Source organism: Mesoplodon densirostris, chromosome 9 (genome assembly GCF_025265405.1).
Source record: "Mesoplodon densirostris isolate mMesDen1 chromosome 9, mMesDen1 primary haplotype, whole genome shotgun sequence".
In the NCBI taxonomy this organism is placed as follows: Eukaryota; Metazoa; Chordata; class Mammalia; order Artiodactyla; family Ziphiidae; genus Mesoplodon; species Mesoplodon densirostris.
Window position 1 is genome coordinate 81,035,203 of NC_082669.1, and position 23,136 is coordinate 81,058,338.

The 23,136-nt window shown below is 37.3% G+C and overlaps 1 protein-coding gene across 1 annotated transcript in view; it reads left to right on the forward strand.

Moving 5' to 3' along the window:
• The window catches only part of CAPZA2 (capping actin protein of muscle Z-line subunit alpha 2), a 58,737-nt gene that overhangs the window by 18,193 nt on the left and 17,408 nt on the right, over nt 1–23,136 (forward strand). The window contains exons 2-3 of the mRNA XM_060108292.1: nt 7,586–7,649; nt 12,133–12,184. Of these exons, the coding sequence (XP_059964275.1) occupies nt 7,586–7,649; nt 12,133–12,184 (116 nt within the window). The remainder of the gene's footprint in view (nt 1–7,585; nt 7,650–12,132; nt 12,185–23,136) is intronic.

The following is a 23,136-nucleotide window of genomic DNA, read 5'->3' on the forward strand; positions in this document are numbered from 1 at the left end:
TTGGCAGGCGGATTCTTAGCCACTGTGCCACCAGGGAAGTCCCAGTAGGTTAACTTTTTAAAACTGTTCTTCTTGATGTGATTGTTACGAGGTATGCCTGTAAACTGCCAGTCACTAACATAGGTAAGAGTTAATCTCACATCTAGCCAAACCTTCCCAACAAAACCAAGGTATCCTCCCTCTTGCAATCTAGAATTACAGTTTAGAAATACAATAAAAGTAATAACTGTTTCCTGAATCCTCCTCCAATTTAGAAGGACTTCGAATAATATCATGAGGAAGATGGTGGTTAATGTAGGAGATTTTGCTGTGGGCCTTAGGGATGTATCTAATAATTCACTGGGCTCATCCAGAAAAATGATAATATTCCCGGGGTAAATTGAGTATAGCTCCATGTGTGTTAACTTGTGTGACCTTTTTTCTTTCTTGGATTTGGAAGTGGCTAGAATAAATAATTTTTTAAATTAAAAAAAAGTCTGCTAGGAAGGATGAATGTAGGGGAATGTTCAGTCTGTAGCAGTGTTTAGAAAATACCCAGATGATTGAACAGTTTCTCAGGAAGACAATTAAGCCTTTACTGTGGTGGACACACTTTCTTTTCTTTAGCACCTGAGAAATCCAAAAAATAGATTCTTCTTATCTTGTGAAATTCACAAAGACCAGATTAAGATACTTCAGGAATAGCTGGTAAAGTCCAAGTTGTGTTTTGGGTTCTCAGCCAGACAGCTCCCATGACTTCTCAACCCTCAGTGGCACTTCTGTTGACCCACCATTCATTTTGGATATTGTGAGCAGTCTTAACTCTTTTTGGTTACTGTACGCATTTTGTTCAATAGCAAGGGCAAACAAGTCTGTAAGATAAAACTATAGAGCATTTTTGCTTTCTAGGTGAAAACCCAAAATAGAACTGACTAAAAGTCTAAATGATATGTACCTTTTTTTGAAACAACTAAAAAATTTAAAGCTCAACAGTTAATCATATCACTAAATATGCTATACTGTGTGTGTGTGTGTGTGTGTATATATATATATATATATATATATATATATATATATATATATACTGCTTGCTATCAGTACTTTAATTTTGTCAGTTTTATTGGTAGGGTGTAAGTCATTAGAAGTGTTAAAAACAATTTCCTCAAAATTCTAAAAGTTTCCAAAAGAAATAATTGATAAATTCATCAACAGGTTACCACAAGTTTTATTTGTTGCCTGTGGTAGTGATTAAGACTTTGTTTTAAATGCTTTCTAACATTTACCCCAATAGAAGAGAGGGAGGAATAAGGGAACAAAGGAAATGAAGACATTTTATGGAAACGTAATAGATGCCAATGTATGTTTAGCATGCACTATCTTCCATTCCCAACTCCACCCTTGCCTTTTTAAAATCACTTATTTTTTATATTTTCATTTTTGATTTTAATGATACTTTTAAACAGTTTAGAAGAAAATAATTTTTAAAATAAATTTATTTATTTATTTTTTGGCTGTATTGGGTCTTTGTTGCTGCACGCGGGTTTCTCTAGTTGCGACGAGTGGGGGCTAGCTGCTCTTAGTTGCGGTGCACGGGCTTCTTGTTGCGATGGCTTCTCGTTGTGGAACATGGGCTCTAGGTACGCGGGCTTCAGTAGTTGTGGCACTCAGGCTCAGTAGTTGTGGCTTGTGGGCTCTAGAGTGCAGGCTCAGTAGTTGTGGCGCACAGGCTTAGTTGCTCCACAGCATGTGGGATCTTCCCGGACCAGGGATTGAACCTGTGTCCCCTGCATTGGCAGGCGGATTCTTAACCACTGCGCCACCAGGAAGCCCAGAAGAAAATAATTTTGAAAACACATGCAATATATATTTTTAATTAACATAGCGTAAAATACCCCCTTCTCTTTTTTTTTATGACTTTCAACACATGTATAGATGTATGTAACCAATACCAAAATCGAGATATAGAGTAATTCCATCACCACCAAAAACTCTATTTTCCTCCTTTCCCTCATTTCTCCCATTGTGTTCACACCCATCCCCACTCCTCCTCCCAGACCCTGGCAGCCATTGATCTGTTCTCCATTGCTATAAATTATTGTTTATTGGAGAATGTCATGTAAATGGAATCTTATATCATTGCCATGTAACCATCTGAGAATGGTTTCTTTCATTCAGCATAAGGCTTTTGAGATTCATCCAAGTTGTTGCATGTATTCATAATTTGTCCCTTTTCATTGCTGAGTAGTATTCCATCACATAGACACATTATTGTTTATCCATTCACCCATAGGTGGACATTTAGGTTGTGGATTGTTTCTAGTTTTGAACAATTTTGAATAGATTTTTGTGGGAACATAGGGTAGATACCTGGAAGTGGGATTGTTGTGTCGTATGGTGTGTGTTTATAAGAAATTGCTAAACTGTTTTCGGTACCAATTGTACCATTTTGCATTGCCACAGCAATGTATTAGAGCTTCAGTTGTTTCACGTTGATATTATCAATCTTCTTTATTTTAGCCATTCTATTAGGTATATAGTGGTATTTTATGATTTTAATATTGATTTCCTAAATGATTAATGATATTGCACATCCTTTTGTGCATGTATCTGTCTTCTGTATATCCTTTTTGGTGAAGTGTGTTCAAGTCTTTTGTTCACTGTTTTCTTACTGTTGAGTTTTGATAGTATATGTTCTAGATACAAATTCTTTATTGGATGTGTGATTTGCTGATATTTTCTCCAGTTTGTAGCTGTCTTTTCATTCTTTTAACAATGTCTGTAACAGAGCATAAGTTTTTAATTTCAATGAAGTCCAGTTTATCAGTTTTTTTAATGGGTCATGGTTTTAGTATCATGTCTAATAACTTTTGGCCTAACCCCAGGTCATGAAGCTTTTCTTCTGTTTCCTTTTAATTTTTTGTTAAGTTTTATATTTTACATTTAGAGCTATAATCCATTTTGAGGTAACTTTTTTGGTAAGGGGTAAGGTTTAGATTGCAGTTTATTTTTTGCTCATGGATATCTAATTGTTTGGATATCATTTGTTGAAAAGATATTCTTTAAGCATTGCATTGCCTTTGCACCTTTGTCAAAAATCATTTGGCCATATGTATGCAGGGTATATTTTTTGACTCTCAGTTCTGTTCCATTCATTATCTATCCCTCTATCTTAATGACTGTAGCTTTTTTTGTTTTTTACTTTTATTTTATTCTTTTCTTTTTCATTATGGTTTATTACAGGATACTGAATATAGTTCCCTGTGCTATACAGTAAGACCTTGTTTATGTATTCTGTATATAGTAGTTTGCATCTGCTAATCCCAAACTCCCAATCCATCCCTTCCCCTCTCCGCCTCCCCCTTGGCAACCACAAGTCTGTTCTCTATGTCTGTGAGTCTGTTTCTGTTTTGTAGATAAGTTCATTTGTGTGTCATATTTTAGATTCCACTTTAAGATTTATGGTTTCACTTTAGTTTCACTTAGATATAAGTGATATCATATGGTATTTGTCTTTCTCTTTCTGACTTCCTTCACTTAGTATAATAATCTCTAGGTCCATCCATGTTGCTGCAAATGGCATTATTTCATTCTTTTTTATGGTTGGGTAGTATTCTGTGTGTATGTGCACACGCGTGTGTGTGTATATGTATATATGTACACACACGCACCACATCTTCTTTATCCATTCATCTGTTGATGGACATTTAGGTTTCTTCCATGTCTTGGCTGTTGTAAATAGTGCTGTTGTGAACACTGGGGTGCATGTATCTTTTCGAATTATAATTTTGTCCAGATATATGCCCAGGAGTGGGATTGCTGGATCATATGGCAACTTTATTTTTAGTTGTTTGGGGGAACTTCCATCCTGTTTTCCATAGTGGCTGCATCAATTTACAGTCCCACGACAGTGTAGGAGGGTTCCTTTTCTCCACACCCGCTCCAGCCTGTATTATTTGTAGATTTTTCTAACGATGGCCATACCATGTGAGGTGGTAACTCATTGTAATTTTGATTTGCATTTTGATTTGCATTTCTCTAATAATTAGCGATGTTGAATGTCTTTTCATGTGCGTATTCGCCATCTGTATGTCTTTTTTGGAGAAATGTCTATTCAGGTTTTCTGCCCAGTTTTTGATTGGGTTGTTTGTATTTTTGTTATTGAGTTGTGTGAGCTGTCTGTATATTTTGGAAATGAAGCCCTTACTGGTCACATCGTTTGCAAATATTTTCCCCGAGTTCGTAGGTTGTCTTTTCATTTTTTTATGGTTTCCTTTGTGTGCAAATGCTTAAAAGTTTGATTAGGTCCCATTTGTTTATTTTTGCTTTTATTTCTTTTGTCTTGGGAGACTGACATAAGAAAACATTGGTATGATTTATGTCAGAGAATGTTTTGCCTATGTTCTCTTCTAGGAGTTTTATGGGGTCATGTCTTATATTTAAATCTTTAAGCCATTAAATCTTTAAGCCATTTTGAGTTTATATTTGTGTTTGATGTGAGGGAGTGTTCTAACTTCACTGATTTACATGTGGCTGTCCTGCATTCCCAACACCACTTCCTGAAGAGACTGCCTTTTCTCCATTGTATATTCTTATCTCCTTTGTCAAAGATTAATTGACCGTAGGTGTGTGGGTTTATTTCTGGGCTCTCTCTTCTATTCCATTATGATCCATATATGACTGTAGCTTTATATTAAGTCTTAAGATTAGGTAGTGTGAATTCTCCAACTTTGTTCTTTTTCAAAATTATTTTGGCTATTCTAGTTCATTTGCCGTTGCTACTTTGCATTTACTGCTAAGGGTGTGAAATAATATTCATTCCCTCTCATTTCCTAACCACAATCTTTTTTTTAATACCATGGTGTGTGTTCATGTGTGTGTTTATGGTTGTTCTGGGCATCAGAGTGATTTCTTGATCTTGCTTGCATTTGCGGGGAGGGAGTGTTAATCTTGATACATGGCCAAAATAGCCTGCATTCATTGGATTCTTCAAACATAGAAAAATAATAATATAGGAAACATCAGTGTTAGAATCAGCTTGTTGATGTGTATCAAAAAAAATCCTGCTTGGATTTTGATTGGGCCTTCATTGAATCTGTAGAATAGTTTGGGAAAAATTGTTATCTTTACAATAAGGAGCTTTCCAATCCATGAATATACATGTCTCTCCATTTATTTAGATCTTCTTTGATTTCTTTCATCAGTTTTGTGTAGTTTTCAGGATATTAGTCCTGAAGTACATATTTTAGTACATATTTTGTTAGATTTGTACCTAAGTTTTATAAGTTACTGGGTAGTTTTGTTTGTTTGTTTAAGATTCCTTGGGATTTTTCATTGTAAACAATCATGTTGTCCTCAAGTAGAAAGTTTTATTTTATTTATGAAATGACTTTCATTTGTTTTTCTTACCTTATTGCACTAAGATCTCAGTATGATGTTGAATAGGAGGGATGAGAACAGACATTCTTACCTGATGTTAGGGGGAAGTGTTCAGTCTTTGACCATTAAGGATCATGTTAGCTATAGGCTTTTTTGTAAATACCTTTTATCAAGTTAAAGACATTGTCTTTTTAGTTTGCTAAGAGTTTTTTTTATCATGATTGGTTGTTTAATGTTATTAAATAATTTTCCTGCTTCTATTGAGGTGATTGTGGTTTTTCATCTTTAATCAGTTTATATTGTGAATTGCTTTTCAAATTGTGAAACAGCCCTACATTTCTAGGAAAAACTCCACTTGGTCATGATGTGTTATCCTTTCTATATAGTTGGATTCAATTTGCTAATACTTTATTGAAGATTTTTGCTTCTGTGTTTATGAGAGGTTTTGGTCTGTGAGTTGTGTTTCTTGTAGTATTTTAGTCTTTGGTATAGGATAATGCTGTTCTCTTAAAATAAGTTGGAAGTTGTTGTCTTCAATTCTGTTTTCTGGAATAATTTGTGGAGAATTGGTAATATTTCTTCCTTAAATGCCTGTTATAAGAAAACCTGAAGTTTTATTTGTTGGAATGCTTTTAACAACAAACTCAATTTCTTTAGTAGATCTAGGACTATTCAGGTTACATATTTCTTTTTGAGTGAACTCTGGTTTTTTCTGTCTTGGGAAGAATTTATTTCCCTTAAGTTGCTGCTATTGACATTTTAAATACCAAAAAAAGTTTATACTTTGGCAGTTTGTTGGTGGCCACCCTGTCACATTCTGTCCTGTTCATCTTTTGGTGGGAGCATTTTACCCATTCTACCAAAACTATTTTAAATCTGAGAAGCAGCATAATGTAGTAAATAAAGTGTATATTCAGTAATCAGACTGAAGAGTAAATGACATAATCCGTGTAAAGTGCTTGGTAAACACTAATTTAAATAATCCCATTTTTGTTGTCATCTTCATCATTGTAATCTCTCAGTGGTATCCAACAACAGTCGTAGGTTTTGCTTCAGACTTTTTGGTGTTCCAGACTACAAAAGCTTTTTTTTTTGTTTTCAATTAACAGTTTTCTAACTGGCCTTGTCACATATGTGGCCTCTAGCTAGGAACATCTTCTTTTTAACTGTAAATACCTTTTTCATCTGTGTCTCTCCTCTGAAAACCATATGTGTATTTAGATGCATGCACACACACATATAACATATATACACAAACATATGTAACTATTTCCTTTTCCATTATTTTTAGTTTCTACATCAGAGCAGCGACAGTGCTAGTAAAGTGTACAATATGAAATAAAGCTTTTGTTTTTGCCATGTGCGGTGCCTTAATTCAGTGAATACTTGGATGTGTATTTTAAAAATCACCTGGAAAGCTTGTTTATAGTGTTTTCTGGGCCTCATTTCCAGAATCTAATTCATTTGGTTGGGTAGGGCTCATAAATGTGCATTTCTGACAAGATCACTGATCAGCTGAGTTGGAGGCTATTGTATAGTGGTTGGAAAACTATTATAAATACTCAGAACTTCTTCACTAAATTATAATATTGGGCATGTCATCTAACCTCTCATATATGTTCATTAGTGATTAATCTCTTTAATATAGCCTTTATTCTCTTAAAATATACCTGTCAGTATACTTGTTGATATTTTGTCTCTCACTTATTTTTGAACTAAAATTTCCTAAGATCTAGTCAGATCTCATGTTCAAAACATTTTGAATTTAGACCTTTCTTCCCTCTCCCTTTCTACATTTTTTAAACTAATTTGTGACTTTATAGACATGCACATTTGTGACTGTATGGACACACAATATATTTTCTTCATAGTACCTAAATGCATCTTATTTCCTCACACATAGAAATTTTCTTGATGGATCAGTTTTTTCAATTTTAGTTTAAAAGAAAAATTTTCTTATAAGAAAATATTTATATGTAGGCAGCTTTGAATCCTTAAATGCATTAGTTATACGTATATTTTATCTACATTCAGTCTATGCATTGTGATTATATTAAATGATTAAAACAGTAATAAACTTAGGGTGTTTGAGTGAAAAAATGTCACCATCTTTAAAATCTTCTTAAGCCATTTTCAGTAGAACTTTGAAGTAGTGTAATTTTGCATGGTTTTTGGTTGTTTTAGCAGAGGCCTATGCTGTGGAACATTTATATCTTTGCTTCTGTTTTAGGTGCGTATAGCAGCAAAATTCATCATTCATGCCCCTCCTGGAGAATTTAATGAGGTGTTTAATGGTGAGTGTTTAATTCATAACACTTAAGCCTTGATATGTCAAGCACTCCTTTTTTAAAGAATAAGTTACATAACCAAAGTAACTAAGTTAGGGGAGTGGGTAGAAAAATCTGTATTTTCTGAATTACAGTGAAAATTTTTGTCAATCTGGATTTTGTAAGGTCTAGAATATAATGTGTTTATGACATATAATTATGTTTGCAAATTTTAACCCTCTTAAAGAATAACATTAAATCATTTTAAAAGACAAGAAATTTTAAATTTTAATTATTTTTTGGAGTTGTGAAATGCATTTTTTTTTTTTTTTTTTTTGGTACGCGGGCCTCTCACTGCTGTGGCCTCTCCCTTTGCAGAGCACAGGCTCCGGACGCTCAGGCTCAGTGGCCATGGCTCACGGGCCCAGCCGCTCTGCGGCATGTGGGATCTTCCCAGACCGGGGCACGAACCCGTGTCCCCTGCATTGGCAGGCGGACTCTCAACCACTGCGCCACCAGGGAAGCCCGTGAAATGCATTTTTTATGTTTCTTTTCAAGAAAAGCCTACTCGATTAATAGGAACAGCCAAAAAAGAAGGGAGGAACATTGTTTCACTGTGCTTGTTTCCTGGGCTTAGAAGATGACATCACATGTAAAAACAACTTGTTATTTAAATTATATCTCATAAATCAGTTCACAGTATACCTTTCTTTAAACCTCACACCTCACTGGCAAACAGTTTTATAATTATTCACCCATAGATGAGAAATTTAAATACAACATAGTCTCCTGGTTGATGTAAAAACTGTAACAATAGCTCCTCTTTAACAGAATGAAGTGGTTGAAATAGTTGTGCAGAAAATGGCCTGTAGTGATTATTATACAAAACTTCTTTTTTTTTTTTTTTTTTTGCGGTACTCGGGCCTCTCACTGTTGTGGCCTCTCCCGTTGCTCCGGACGCGTAGGCTCAGCGGCCATGGCTCACTGGCCAAGCCGCTCTGTGGCATGTGGGATCTTCCCAGACCGGGGCATGAACCCGCGTTCCCTGCATTGGCAGGCGGACTCCCAACCACTGCGCCACCAGGGAAGCCCTATACAAAACTTTCTTAAAGCAGTTTTAAGAATAATCTACCACAAGTACTTTAAATGCGTAATTTCTACTTCATATATATTTGGCTTTCACTGTGTCTTAAATTAAAACTAATTTATACAGTGCTCTTCAGTTTCATTTTTTTAAACATTCTACTCCAGAGTAAGCTATTTAAATCTGTTTTTTAAGAAGTTTAATCTCTCATTTTCATTCATAGTATAAGATATAATGGAATCTCACCTCAGAAAAGATTAGGTTTGAAAGTCAAAAAATGAGGCAAAAATTGTATAAAGTTAAAATACCCTAGAAAATCCCTTAAATCATCCACAAACAAGATTAATATATGATTTAGTACATACAGTTACATATGGTAATTTTTATACATTTAAAAATGTAACCACTGAGCTACACTTAGAGGAAGAATGGCAGTCTATATTGTGAAAAATCTGGAAGTTAAAATATTCTTCCTTTCAAGATAACCATAAAATTTGACGCAATGAATTGGGAAATGGGGAGAATTCAGAAGTATTTCTTCTTCCTATAGGGTTTAACTTCTGTTTTAATATTCAGCCTTTATAACCTAAATACAGGTTAATATGTTTGATGGTTGGGGCATTAAAGAAGATAGTCTTTTCTCCATAGGGTCAAAAGTTGGCATTTAACTTAAATTGATAATGGGGAAACTGTGCTAAAGTCAGTAGCCCCCAAACTCCCGTACAATTTATAGAGCCAGGAATAAATTATAATTCTAAGAAAAGATTTTCACTTACTATGCTTACACTGAATTAAATGCCCTACAAATTTGTTAGTCAGAAAGACCCTGAAAGAATGTATGTGTCCCAGAAATTGCTTTTCTAAGCCTCATTGGAAATTGATGTTGAGTTGATATGTTCTGTGTTGACGTACAGTAGGCATTTTGGATGAGGACTTGGGCGTTAAGGATGAGCCATTCAGTAGACCTGGGCTGGAACTGTGGAATGGAAATGGGAATATAAGATATTTATGTAAGTTTTAAATGAGGGAGGATTTTTTTTTTTTTTTTTTGTTGCGGTACGTGGGCCTCTCACCGCTGTGGCCTCGCCTGTTGTGGAGCACAGGCTCAGGACGCACAGTCCCAGCGGCCATGGCTCACGGGCCTAACCGCTCTGCGGCATGTGGGATCTTCCCGGACCGGGGCACGAACCCGTGTCCCCTGCATCGTCAGGTGGACTCTCAACCATTGCACCACCAGGGAAGCCCGAGGGAGTATTTTAGAGTGAGAAAGGAGTTAAGTATTTGAGGGGGAAATCTCATATGCATTTGGTTATTTTCATGATGTTTTTGTTGATAATATTAACATCAGAATGATTCCATTGAAGCCACAAATTTTAGAATTTCAGTCATAAAATCTTGTCAGATCAGTGGTTCCCAAATGCTGTTTCCCAGATTGGCTATGTAAGAATCATTAAAACATAGATTTCTGGTCTTCATTCTCAGAAACTGATGTGTTATCTGGGCTGGAGCTCTGAAATGTATACTTTTTTTTTTTTTTTTAAGACTCCCACCCACCCATTGTTCTGATGTGTGGTCTGACTTGAAACCACATCCTTTCTTAAGAGTAGTTTTTATTTTATTCAAATTATTCTCTATTTCTTTCACTGTATTCTTCATGTGATAGAAGTTTGGACTTTTTTTTCCAGAGTAAAGATAACTGGATCATGTAGATGTTGCTTTTAAATTTTCCCATTTAGGTAGAACTGAAAAAGATACACTACCTACCATGCAATACTGCTGTTAATGATTATGCTTTAAATATTGAAGATACAATAATCATATTTATTAAATCGAATTCCCAGTTTACCTTGTGAGATAAGAATACCTATAATTGTAAATGTCTGTGTTTTAATTTTTTAGGCAGAAGCTTCCATTGTTTAAAATCAGTTAATTTAGAAATCAAATTAGTATTATTTTAGTGGTTAGCCAGATACTGTTTTTTAAATTGGGACTTAACTGCTAAAAAGAGGTATGAGAATAGGCAATGTTTTTTCTTTTGGAATAGCTTTATTATTTTTGTAAAAATGATTCATAGTCATTCTAAAATTTCCAAAGAGCAAAAAAGAATCTAAGAATCACACAAAATTCTACCCTCTCTTCTCCACTGTTTGAATGAAATACTTCCAACATTTTTCAATTTAGACACATATATATAACATTGCATAAATATAATACTATACATGCTGAGTTTTCCCCTTCTTGTTTATTATATTATGTATGTATTTCCAAGTTGATAAATACGTATCTACATTATTTCTATTGGATGCCCAATTTTACACTGTTTATAAGAACTATTGTCTGTTTATGTTACATTTAACCAGTTTCTTAATAGAAGATACTTAAGTTATTTGTTTTATTTTCATTTAATGAAAAAAATTAGGATACTTTGTTATATGTACTTTATGATAGCAATTATGTAAAACAGCCAAGTGTATAGGGAAAATAATGAAAGAAAATACATCAAGACTAGAGTAGAATTTTGTTTGTTTTTTGGTGAAATTATGTGATTTTTTTTCCAATTAAAATTGTAGTTTTAAAGTTGTGTTTTAGTGATTAAAAGGCACGTGTCGGGCTTCCCTGGTGGCGCAGTGGTTGAGAGTCCGCCTGCCGATGCAGGGGACACGGGTTTGTGCCCCGGTCCGGGAAGATCCCACATGCCGTGGAGCGGCTGGGCCCGTGAGCCATGGCCGCTGAGCCTGCGCGTCCGGAGCCTGTGCTCCGCAACGGGAGAGGCCACAACAGTGAGAAGCCCACGTATCGCAAAAAAAAAAAAAAAAGGCACGTGTCTACATAGTTGAGTCTGAAGTTAGGACAGAGTTCAGAATCAACAACCAAAGTGAGATTACTAAATCAAATAAAGTAGTTATCCATATCTAACTCAACACATTCATCTGTTGTTGAACATGAGCTGTCTGAGAAACAAAATGCCTACATCTGTACTGCGTTCACAAGCTGTTTCTTGTTTAATCACTTTTTCCATAGAGCAAATTCATTTGAAACTCATGATAGTAGCGTCAGACTGAGAGGCATAGTGCTCAACCTTCGGCAGATCTTATCACACCATCTTTTTGGTGTAGCTTATCTCCACTTTAGTTCTTTGGAGACATGTTATAGTCTGCCTGCATTGACTATTAAGAGTATGAAATAACATATATTTTTATTTCATTCCATCTGCTATTTCCTTACCAAAATCTTTTCTTTTTTTATTAATACCATGGTATGTTTTTGTGGTTATTTTGGTCATCACAGTGATATTTTGATCTCCCATAAATGTTTTGGGGGGGTGGGTAGGATACTGACACATGACTAAAATAACCTAAATTCATTCCATAGAAATTTCAAATATAAGAAAATAGTAATATAGAAAAAATAATGTTTGTTTTGCAGATGTTCGGCTACTGCTTAATAATGATAATCTTCTCAGGGAAGGAGCAGCCCAGTAAGTATTATGTATTATATTAACATAATTAAAGTGACATGGGAAAAAATATTTTAAAAGTGGTTTTTAGGTACTAATCCATGAAATAGATATTTGCACATCAAGTTCAAATATATGTAATAATATGTACGTACTAGGTTAGAGGAGAAATATTTTTGATCACAGAAGGATATAGACACAATTATAACATGAAATTCTCTATTCATTGTGTGTTTGGCAGTGGCTTATATACTCAATAATGTATTTTGACATTTGCAAAGTTGGATAAAATTATTTTAGAAAATTTGATTTGTGAAATTGTGATACTTTAGATTTTATGCAGGTTTTACTTTCTGTTAAATGCTTGATCCTAATAGATTTTTGAGAAGGACCTACTGTATAGCACAAGGAACTATATTCAGTACCTTGTAATAAGCTATAATGGAAAAGAGTCTGAAAAAGAATATATATATGTATGTATAACTGAATCACTTTGCTTTACACCTGAAATATTGTAAATGAACTGTACTTCAGTAAAAAGCAATAGATTTTTGAGGGTAGGAGCTTATTTTATTCATCCATAAATACCTAACATAGTATCTGACACATATTTACTTAATAAGTATTTATTAGATTTGTGAGTGATTCAAAGAACTAAGCAGTTCTAAATCCTAGTACATCATCTTTGGACCAGTGACCACAATCATGACTTGCCACAACTATCTTAAGATTTCAGAGAAATAATTGGTTCTCTTTCCCTCTCCCACCTCCCTAAATAAGGCCTGTGGACCCGTATTTTAGGCTAATGGACTCCATTACTCACTTGAAAATGAGGAGATTAAATGTTCAGGTGCCTTACAAAGAGTGTTCAGTATCATCCAGTCACCTACTTTCATCTTAGTGTACTACCCAAAATGTGAAGTCCTGACTAACGGGAGAAATTTGCTAATTCTATTTTTGTACTGTTTGTAAGGCTTTATCGAATAAATTTGTTAATCCTAATGAAGGTAGAGGTTCAACAGACTTCTAGACATACCTGATTTTGCTTCTGATTTAAATTCCTGTTATTTTTTTCCAATTTTTAAATTGAAGTATAGTTGATATACAATATTATATACGTTATAGGTACATAACATAGTGATTCTCAATTTTTTAAAGTTATATTCCATTAATAGTTACCACAAAATACTGGCTATATTCCCTGTGTTGTACAATACATCCTTGTAGCTTATTTATTTTATACTGTACATAATAGTTTGTGTTTCTTAATCCCCTACCCTTATCTTGCCGCTCCCCCCTTCTCTCTCCCCACTGGTAACCACTAGTTCTCTATATCTGTGAGTCTGTTTCTGTTTTGTTATATTCACTAGTTTGTTGTATTCTTAGATTTCACATATAAGTGATATCATACAGTATTTGTCTTTCTCTGACTTATTTCACTTAGCATAATGCCCTCCAAGTCCACCCATGTTGTTGTAAATGGCAAAATTTCATTCTATTTTATGGCTGAGTAGTATTCCATTGTATATATTTACCACTTCTTCTTTATCCATTAATCTGTTGATGGCCACTTAGGTTGCTTCCATTATCTTGGCAATTGTAAATAATGCTGCTACAAACATTGGGGTGCATGTATCTTTTTGAAGTAGTGTTTTTATTTTCTTCCAATTTATACCTAGGAGTGGAATTGCTGGGTCATGTGCTAGTTTTATTTTTAGTTTTTTGAGAAACCTCCATACTGTTTCCCACAGTGGCTGCACCAATGTACATTCCCACCAACAGTGTAGGAGGGTTCCCTTTTCTCCACGTCCTCTCCAGCATTTGTTATTTGTGTTCTTTTTTTTTTTTTTTTTTGCGGTAAGCGGGCCTCTCACTGTTGTGGCCTCTCCGATTGCGGAGCACAGGCTCCAGACGTGCAGGCTCAGCGGCCATGGCTCACGGGCCCAGCTGCTCCGCGGCATGTGGGATCTTCCCGGACCGGGGCACGAACCTGTGTCCCCTGCATCGGCAGGCGGACTCAACCACTGCGCCAGCGGGGAAGCCCTATTTGTGTTCTTTTTGATGATACCCATTCTGACAGGTGTGTGGTGATATCTCACTGTGGTTTTGATTTGCATTTCCCTAACGATTAGCAATGTTGAGCATTTTTTCGTGTGCCTGTTGGCCATCTGTATGGCCTCTTTGGAAAAATGTCTATTCAGGTCTTCTGCCTGTTTTTAAATCAGGTGGTTTGTCTTTTTGCTGTTGAACTGTATGAACTATTTATTCTGGATATTAATTCCTTATCAGTCGTATCATTTGCAAATATTTTCTCCCGTTCATTTTGTCTTTTTGTTTTGTTCATGGTTTCCTGTTCTGTGCAAAAGCATTTAAGTTTAATTAGGTCCCTTTTATCTCCTTTGCTTTAGGAGATGGATTCAAAAAAATATTGCTACGATTTATATAAAAGAGTGTTGTCTGTGTTTTTCTCTAGGAGTTTTATGGTTTCCAGTCTTATATTTAGGTCTTTTTTTTTGAATTTTATTTAATTTATTTTTTTATACAGCAGGCTCTTATTAGTCATCAGTTTTATACACATCAGTGGATACGTGTCAATCCCAATCGCCCAATTCATCACACCCCCACCCCCACCCCCCTGCTGCTTTCCCCCCTTGGTGTCCGTACATTTGTTCTCTACATGTGTGTCTCAATTTCTGCCCTGCAAACAGGTTCATCTGTACCATTTTTCTAGGTTCCATATATATGCATTAATATACGATATTTGTTTTTCTCTTTCTGACTTACTTCACTCTGTATGACAGTCTCTAGATCCATCCACGTCTCAACAAATGACTCAATTTCGTTCCTTTTTATGGCTGAGTAATATTCCATTGTATATATGTACCACATCTTCTTTATCCATTCATCTGTCAGTGGGCATATAGGTTGCTTCCATGACCTGGCTATTGTAAATAGTGCTGCAATGAACATTGGGGTGCATGTGTCTTTTTGAATTATGGTTTTCTCTGGGTATATGCCCAGAGTAGTGGGATTGCTGGATCATATGGTAATTCTATTTTCAGTTTTTTAAGGAACCTCCATACTGTTCTCCATAGTGACTGTATCAATTTACATTCCCACCAGCAGTGCAAGAGGGTTCCCTTTTCTCCATACCCTCTGCAGCATTTGTTGTTTGTAGATTTTCTGATGATGCCCATTCTGACTGGTGTGAGGTGATACCTTATTGTAGTTTTGATTTGCATTTCTCTAATGATTAGTGATGTTGAGCAGCTTTTCATGTGCTTCTTGGCCATCTGTATGTCTTCTTTGGAGAAATGTCTATTTAGGTCTTCTGCCCATTTTTGGATTGGGTTGTTTGTTTTTTTAATATTGAGCTGCATGAGCTGTTTATATATTTTGGAGATTAATCCTTTGTCCGTTGACTTATTTGCAACTATTTTCTCCCATTCTGAGGGTTGTCTTTTGGTCTTGTTTATGGTTTCCTTTGCTGTGCAAAAGCTTTGAAGTTTCATTAGGTCCCATGTGTTTATTTTTGTTTTTATTTCCATTACTCTAGGAGGTAGATCAAAAAAGATCTTGCTGTGATTTATGTCAAAGAGTATTCTTCCTATGTTTTCCTCTAAGAGTTTTATAGTATCCGGTCTTAAATTTAGGTCTCTAATCCGTTTTGAGTTTATTTTTGTGTATGGTGTTAGGGAGTGTTCTAATTTCATTCTTTCACATGTAGCTGTCCAGTTTTCCCAGCACCACTTATTGAAGAGACTGTCTTTTTTCCATTTTATATTCTTGCCTTCTTGGTCATAGGTTAATTGACCATAAGTGTGTGGGTTTATTTCTGGATTCTCTATTCTGTTCCATTGATCTATATATCTGTTTTTGTGTCAGCACCATACTGTTTTGATTACTGTAGCTTCATAGTATAAGTCTGAAGTCTGGGAACATGATTGCTCCAGCTCCGTTCTTCTTTCTCAAGATTGTTTTGGCTATTAGGGGTCTTTTATGTCCTTTTATCTTCTTTTTTTTTTTTTTTAAGAAGATGTTGGGGGTAGGAGTTTATTAATTAATTTATTTATTTTTGCTGTGTTGGGTCTTCATTTCTATGGGAGGGCTTTCTGTAGTTGTGGTAAGCAGGGGCCACTCTTCATCGCAGTGCACGGGCCTCTCACTATCACGGCCTCTCCCGCTGCGGAGCACAGGCTCCAGACGCACTGGCTCAGTAGTTGTGGCTCATGGGCCTAGTTGCTCCGCGGCATGTAGAATCCTCCCAGACCAGGGCTTGAACCCGTGTCCCCTGCATTAGCAGGCAGATTCTCAACCGCTGTGCCACCAGGGAAGCCCACTTTTATCTTTTAATAGCAATTTGTATTTATTATTTTTTATTGTGGAGAAAATATACTTATTATGAAGTTTAACATTTTAACCATTTTTAGGCACACAGTTCTTTGGCATTAAGTACATACACATTTTTGTGTAACCATCACCACCATCCATCTCCAGAACTTTTTATTTTCCCAAACTGAAACTCCATACCCTTTAAGCAATAATTTCCCATTCTCCCCTCCTCCTAGCCCTTGGGAACCATCATTCTATTTAATGTATGAAGTGGAGTCATACAGTATTTGTCCTTTTGTGACTGGTTTATTCTACTTAGCAGAATGTCTTCAAAGTTCATTTATGTTGGAGCATGTGTTAGAATTTCCTTCCTTTTTAACACTGAATGTGTGTGTGTGTTTACATACATATATATATATATATACACCACATTTTGTTTATCCATTCACATGTCAGTGGACAGTCGGGTTGCTTCCACCCATTAATTATTATATTAAAGTACATAATAGAAATCAGTTTATTTGATATCTTTGACTTTAGTTATTAGTTTCTGGGTGAATGGCCTCTTATTCCTAAGTTCTTTAAATCTTTTAAAATTATTTATATACCCAAGTAAAATTAGTTTTCTTTATAATAGCATATAGCTTGTTGACAAAAGTCTTACAGGAGTAAAGAAAACATACAATGTTTATGAACTTGTAACAACAGTATTTTCATTTATTGTGTTGTTCATCATTGCTTGTTTCCTCTTTAGTTCTTCTAGGTCCTTGTTAAATGTTTCTTGCATTTTCTCTATTCTGTTTCCAAGATTTTGGATCATCTTTACTACCATTATTCTGAATTCTTTTTCAGGTAGACTGCCTATTTCCTCTTCATTTGTTAGGTCTGGTGGGTTTTTGCCTTGCTCCTTCATCTGCTGTGTGTTTTTCTGTCTCCTCGTTTTGCTTATCTTACTGTGTTTGGGGTCTCCTTTTTGCAGGCTGCAGGTTCGTAGTTCCCGTTGTTTTTGGTGTCTGTCCCCAGTGGCTAAAGTTGGTTCAGTGGGTTGTGTAGGCTTCCTGCTGGAGGGGACTAGTGCCTGTGTTCTGGTGGATAAGGCTGGATCTTGTCTCTCTGGTGGGCAGGTCCACATCTGGTGGTTTGTTTTGGGCTGTCTGTGGCCTTATGATTTTAGGCAGCCTCTCTGCAAATGGGTGGGGTTGTGTTCCTCTCTTGCTAGTTGCTTGGCATAGGGTGTCCAGCACTGTAGCTTGCTGGTCGTTGAGTGAAGCTGGGTGTTGGTGTTGAGATGGAGATCTCTGGGAGATATTCGCCGTTTGATATTACGTGGAGCTGGGAGGTCTCTTGTAGACCAGTGTCCTGAAGTTGGCTCTCCTACCTCAGAGGCACAGCACTGACTCCTGGCTGTAGCACCAAGAGCCTTTCATCCACACGGCTCAGAATAAAAGGGAGAAAAAGTAGAAAGAAAGAAAGAGAGAAAGAAAGAGAGGCAGGGAGGGAGGGAGAGAGAGAGAAAGAAAGGAAGGAAGAAAGAGGATAAAATAAAATAAAGTAAGATAAAATAAAATAAAGTTATTAAAATAAAAAATAATCAAGAAAAAAAAATTTTTAAGTAAAAAACAAAACCAAACAAACAAAAAACACCGGTTGGACAGACCCTAGGACACATGGTGAAAGCAAAGCTATACAGACAAAATCTCACACAGAAACACACACTCACAAAAAGAGGAAAAGGGGAAAAAATAATAAATCTTGCTCTCAAAGTCCACCTCCTCAATTTGGGGTGACTCATTGTCTATTTAGGTATTCCACAGATGCAGGGTACATCAAGTTGATTGTGGAGATTTAATCCGCTGCTCCTGAGGCTGCTGGGAGAAATTTCCCTTTATCTTCTTTGTTCGCACAGCTCCTGGGGTTCAGCTTTGGATTTGGACCCGCCTCTGCATGTAGGTCGCCTGAGGGCGTCTGTTCTTCGCTCAGACAGGACGGGGTTAAAGGAGCAGCTGATTCGGGGGCTCTGGCTCACTCAGGCTGGGTGGGAGGGAGGGGTACGGATGCAGGCGAGCCTGCGGCGGCAGAGGCCAGCGGGACGTTGCGCCAGCCTGAGGCGCGCCGTGCGTTCTCCTGGGGAAGTGGTCCCTGGCTCCTGGGACCCTGGCAGTGGCGGGCTGCACAGGCTCCCCGGAACGGGGGTGTGGATAGTGACCTGTGCTCGCACACAGGCTTCTTGGTGGCAGCAGCAGCAGCCTTAGCGTCTCATGCCCGTCCCTGGGGTCCGCGCTTTTAGCCGCGGCTTGCGCCCGTCTCTGGAGCTCCTTTAAGCAGCACACTTAATCCCCTCTCCTCTCGCACCAGGAAACAAAGAGGGAAGAAAAAGTCTCTTGCCCCTTCAGCAGCTCCAGACTTTTTCCCGGACTCCCTCCCGGCTAGCCGTGGTGCACTAACCCCTTCAGGCTATGTTCATGCTGCCAGTCCTCTCCCTGCAATCAGACCAAGCGAGCCTCAGCTCCCAGCCCCGCCCGCCCCGGCCGGTGAGCAGACAAGCCTCTTGGGCTGGAGAGTGCTGGTCGGCACCGATCCTCTGTGCGGGAATCTCTCCGCTTTGCCCTCCACACCCCTGTTGCTGCGCTCTTCTCCGCGGCTCCGAAGCTTCCCCCCTCCGCCACCCACTGTCTCCGCCCGCGAAGTGGCTTCCTAGTGTGTGGAATTCCTCCTTCACAGCTCCCTCCCACTGGTGCAGGTCCCTTTCCTATTCTTTATTGATTTTTAGATAGATAGATAGTTGTGTTGGGTCTTCGATTCTGTGCGAGGGCTTTCTCCAGCCGCGGCAAGCGCGGGCCACTCTGCATCACAGTGCGCGGGCCTCTGACTATCGTGGCCTCTCTTGTTGCACAGCACAGGCTCCAGACGCGCAGGCTCAGTAGCTGTGGCTCAGGGGCCTAGTTGCTCCGCGGCCCGTGGGATCCTCCCAGACCAGGGCTTGAACCCGTGTACCCTGCATTGGCAGGCAGATTCTCAACCACTGCGCCACCAGGGAAGCCCCGTCCCTATTCTTTTGTCTCTGCTTTTTCTTTTGCCCTACCCAGGTAGGTGGGGACTTTCTTGCCTTTTGGGAGGTCTGAGGTCTTCTGCCAGCGTTCAGTAGGTGTTCTGTAGGGGTTGTTCCACGTGTAGATGTATTTCTGATGTATCTGTGGGGAGGAAGGTGATCTCTGCGTCTTACTCTTCTGCCATCTTCCCCCTCGCCCCCAGTACTTTCAAAGTAACGTTTTTCTCTGAGTTCTCTGTGGTAAATAAATGTGTGGGTTGTTGCATGTAGGTGCAAAAATTAGTGAATTTTTTTTAAAGTTAAGGAAATGAGAAACTTCGTTTGTTTTTTGTTTTTGTTTTTTAACATCTTTATTGGAGTATAATTGCTTTAGAATGGTGTGTTAGTTTCTGCGTTGTAACAAAGTTCGTTTGTTGAAGAGTTTTTCCCCTGCTGAGTAAAGTTTAATGAAGGTCAGAAAAATATTCATAATTATATAAGTGGTATGAAACAGTTACACATTTGAATAAAAAATGATGAAAGCATTGAAATTTTATTTGTCCAAAGGAGTATTTATCTGATGACTGTTACATTTAAATAAATTGGAGTTCTTTTTTAAAAAAATTGGAATGTGAGCTATATTTCTCTTTTATTATGAACCAAATTTCAGGAACAGTCTTGGTCCATGTTTCAAGAGGTATATACATTAAATGCCTGATATTCTGATCTTTTAAGGAGATTAGTCTTTGAGGAAATCAGTACCTAATGATAAAACAAGATGTTTATGGTATGACCTCAAAAAACATCAAAACCTTCAGTAGAAACTTCAGGCTTTCTTGCCTGTGGTTATAGTCTAAGTAAGTGATTGCTAACTAGATGAACAAGAAGGGAAAGAATTGATTCTTTTTGTTGACTTCAATAGTAGTCTTTGTACACAGAAGAGTTTCTCAAAACTCTTTGTTCAGATTCATTTTGCAGACATCTGAATTTATCTGTGAAGTACAGAAATATACCTTAAATCATTGATTGACTTTAGAATTATATTACTCTGGTTCACAGTGTCCTGTCAGTGAAATAATTTTCAAACAAACATGCTGTTACCCCCATTGTTCACTTGACTTGGTTCTGAATTACTTTGAAATAACCTCCAAACCTGGTTTCATCCTCAAAAGATAACGTATCACCTGTCATTGAGACTGTCCAGACCTATATAACATAAGCTTGGAAAGCATTATAAAAACATTTAAAATGTGTCCTACTAGTGGCAGTTTCACCAGAGTAAGTGCATAGCCATAGTCCTATTGCTTCTTCAATTGCATTTTTTGATACTGAATTTATTTTATACAAGTACAGCTCCTTCTGTGTACTTCTTTTCCTCCTTTCTTCCACCTTTTTCCTGTTGCTTTAACTCTTTTAATTTAAAATTTATTTTTGAGAAATTCCTCTTCCTATCTTTTTGTAAGGGGAGGAAAACATGGCTATTCTTAAAAATGGTTCTAATGGGACATCTTTACTGAACGGCATAAAATTCAGTGTATTTCACAGTAAAATTAGGCATACTGAAGACTTGGTACTCTCAAGTCTAGAAAACTTTGAAATATCCAGAAATAGCCTTTTTTTTTTTTTTTTTTTTTTTTTTTCGGTATGCGGGCCTCTCACTGTTGTGGCCTCCCCCGTTGCGGAGCACAGGCTCCGGACGCGCAGGCTCCGGACGCGCAGGCTCAGCGGCCACGGCTCACGGGCCCAGCCGCTCCGCGGCATATGGGATCCTCCCAGACCGGGGCACGAACCCGTATCCCCTGCATCGGCAGGCGGACTCTCAACCACTTGCGCCACCAGGGAGGCCCCAGAAATAGCCTTTTATTCAACAGACATAACGAATACCAGACTTCACTGTGATGATGAGACAAATAAACCTCTTAGGGATTTTCCACTGGGGAGTCAGACATGTTGAATTTCTGGCCAACTGAAATAAAATATAGAGGCATATCAAAGACCTTTGCAGCCCAAAGGAAGAAATTTTAAATTTCTATTTAGAGATGGTTTTTGAGCTGAGTTTAAATGATGAACACAATTCAAATAGTAAATAAGAGAGATGATGTGGAAACACATGGTGAAAAGTATAAGATGTGAATGACTTAACGGTAAAGGGTATTAAAAAATCTAAATACAGGAACAGGTGACTTAGAAATGGGTGATTGGGCTACAGAACTCTACAAGGGCAGAAAAATTATTGTTTTCACTGTGTCTAATAGAGTGCTTAACACCTAAATATTTGCATGGGTGGAGGGGTAGGTAAATGGATGATGAGTGGGTAAATGGAGTAAGTTTTCTGAACTAGAAGAGACTTTGGAAGTCATCTAGTTCAAACCCCTCTTTTTTGTGGATATGGTAAGTGGGGCCCATACTAGCTAATATCAGGGTTCGAACAAAACCTAGATATTCTGTAGTCTGACTCCTAGGTTAATGAGTACCTTTACTGCCATACTGCATAATTGTCACCTGTTTAACTTGCTTTGAGCATTTAAGATACAGTTTTACTTATTTCATATTCATTGTCTCCTTTTCAGATTTCCTCTTCTTACCCCACTCCCAGATTATAGGTGAACAGGCTTTGATATGAGCAGTAAAGGACCCAAGACCAAATTACTATCTAAATTTATTAGTTAAATATGTCTTTTACTGGAAAGTGAACCCTAAATTCTAAGTGATTTAGAATACTTTTTAATCTCAAACATACTTTCGAGATAAATACATTTAAGGGATAGTAACTGCCTGGCTATGTTGGGGCTATTCCTAAGAAAATTACAGTTTTAATGAATAAAGAAAATCTCCCTTTCCCTCCATACATTTCTATATTTACCCCCATCTTTTTTTGACATGCAGTGTCAGGAATTGACAGCTAAGAATTTAATCCTACTTTGCTGTTTTTACATTTACTAGTCTTCTGTTAACTCATCAGTAATGCTTTGCTCCATCTCCTCTTTTGAGGAGATTCAATAGCTAACACCTAAAAATTCAGTGGACATCTTACCATCCAGAGTAATCTGAAAAGCTTCCAAGTAGATTAGATTTAGAGATGTACTCCTAAATTTTAAAATTCTCACTATCTTTCCTAGTAAGTGGAAGAAATTTCCTAGGTTATAGACTTAATACAACACAGTGTGATCTTTATTTTTTAGGTAATTTTTTTGTGCTATGTACAAATGTATTATGTAATTATGTAATACATTATTCTTTACTCATATGAAAGTAGAGCGAGGCTTTATTCTTGGATCTATCTCGTCACCGTTTCCTAGTTCAGACTCTCAGCTGTTCTAACATGGACGTTTGCCTAATGATAGCCCAACTAGTTTCTGGCTCTAGTTGCTCCACCACCCAATTGTCATATACACTGCTGCCAAATTAATCTTCTTCAGAAGTAGTTCGCGGTTGTCTTTTCTCAAAAAGCTTCTGTAATTCTGCTTTGCCTCCCAAATGAAGTAATTTTTCCATCATGCAGGGCCTTTCAGTTGAAGGCAGTAAATATAACTGAACACCTGCTATATGCCAGGCATTGAGCTTGGTGCTTTCTGTGATGTTGGACTTAACCTATCTTCTCCTCTTGTATTTT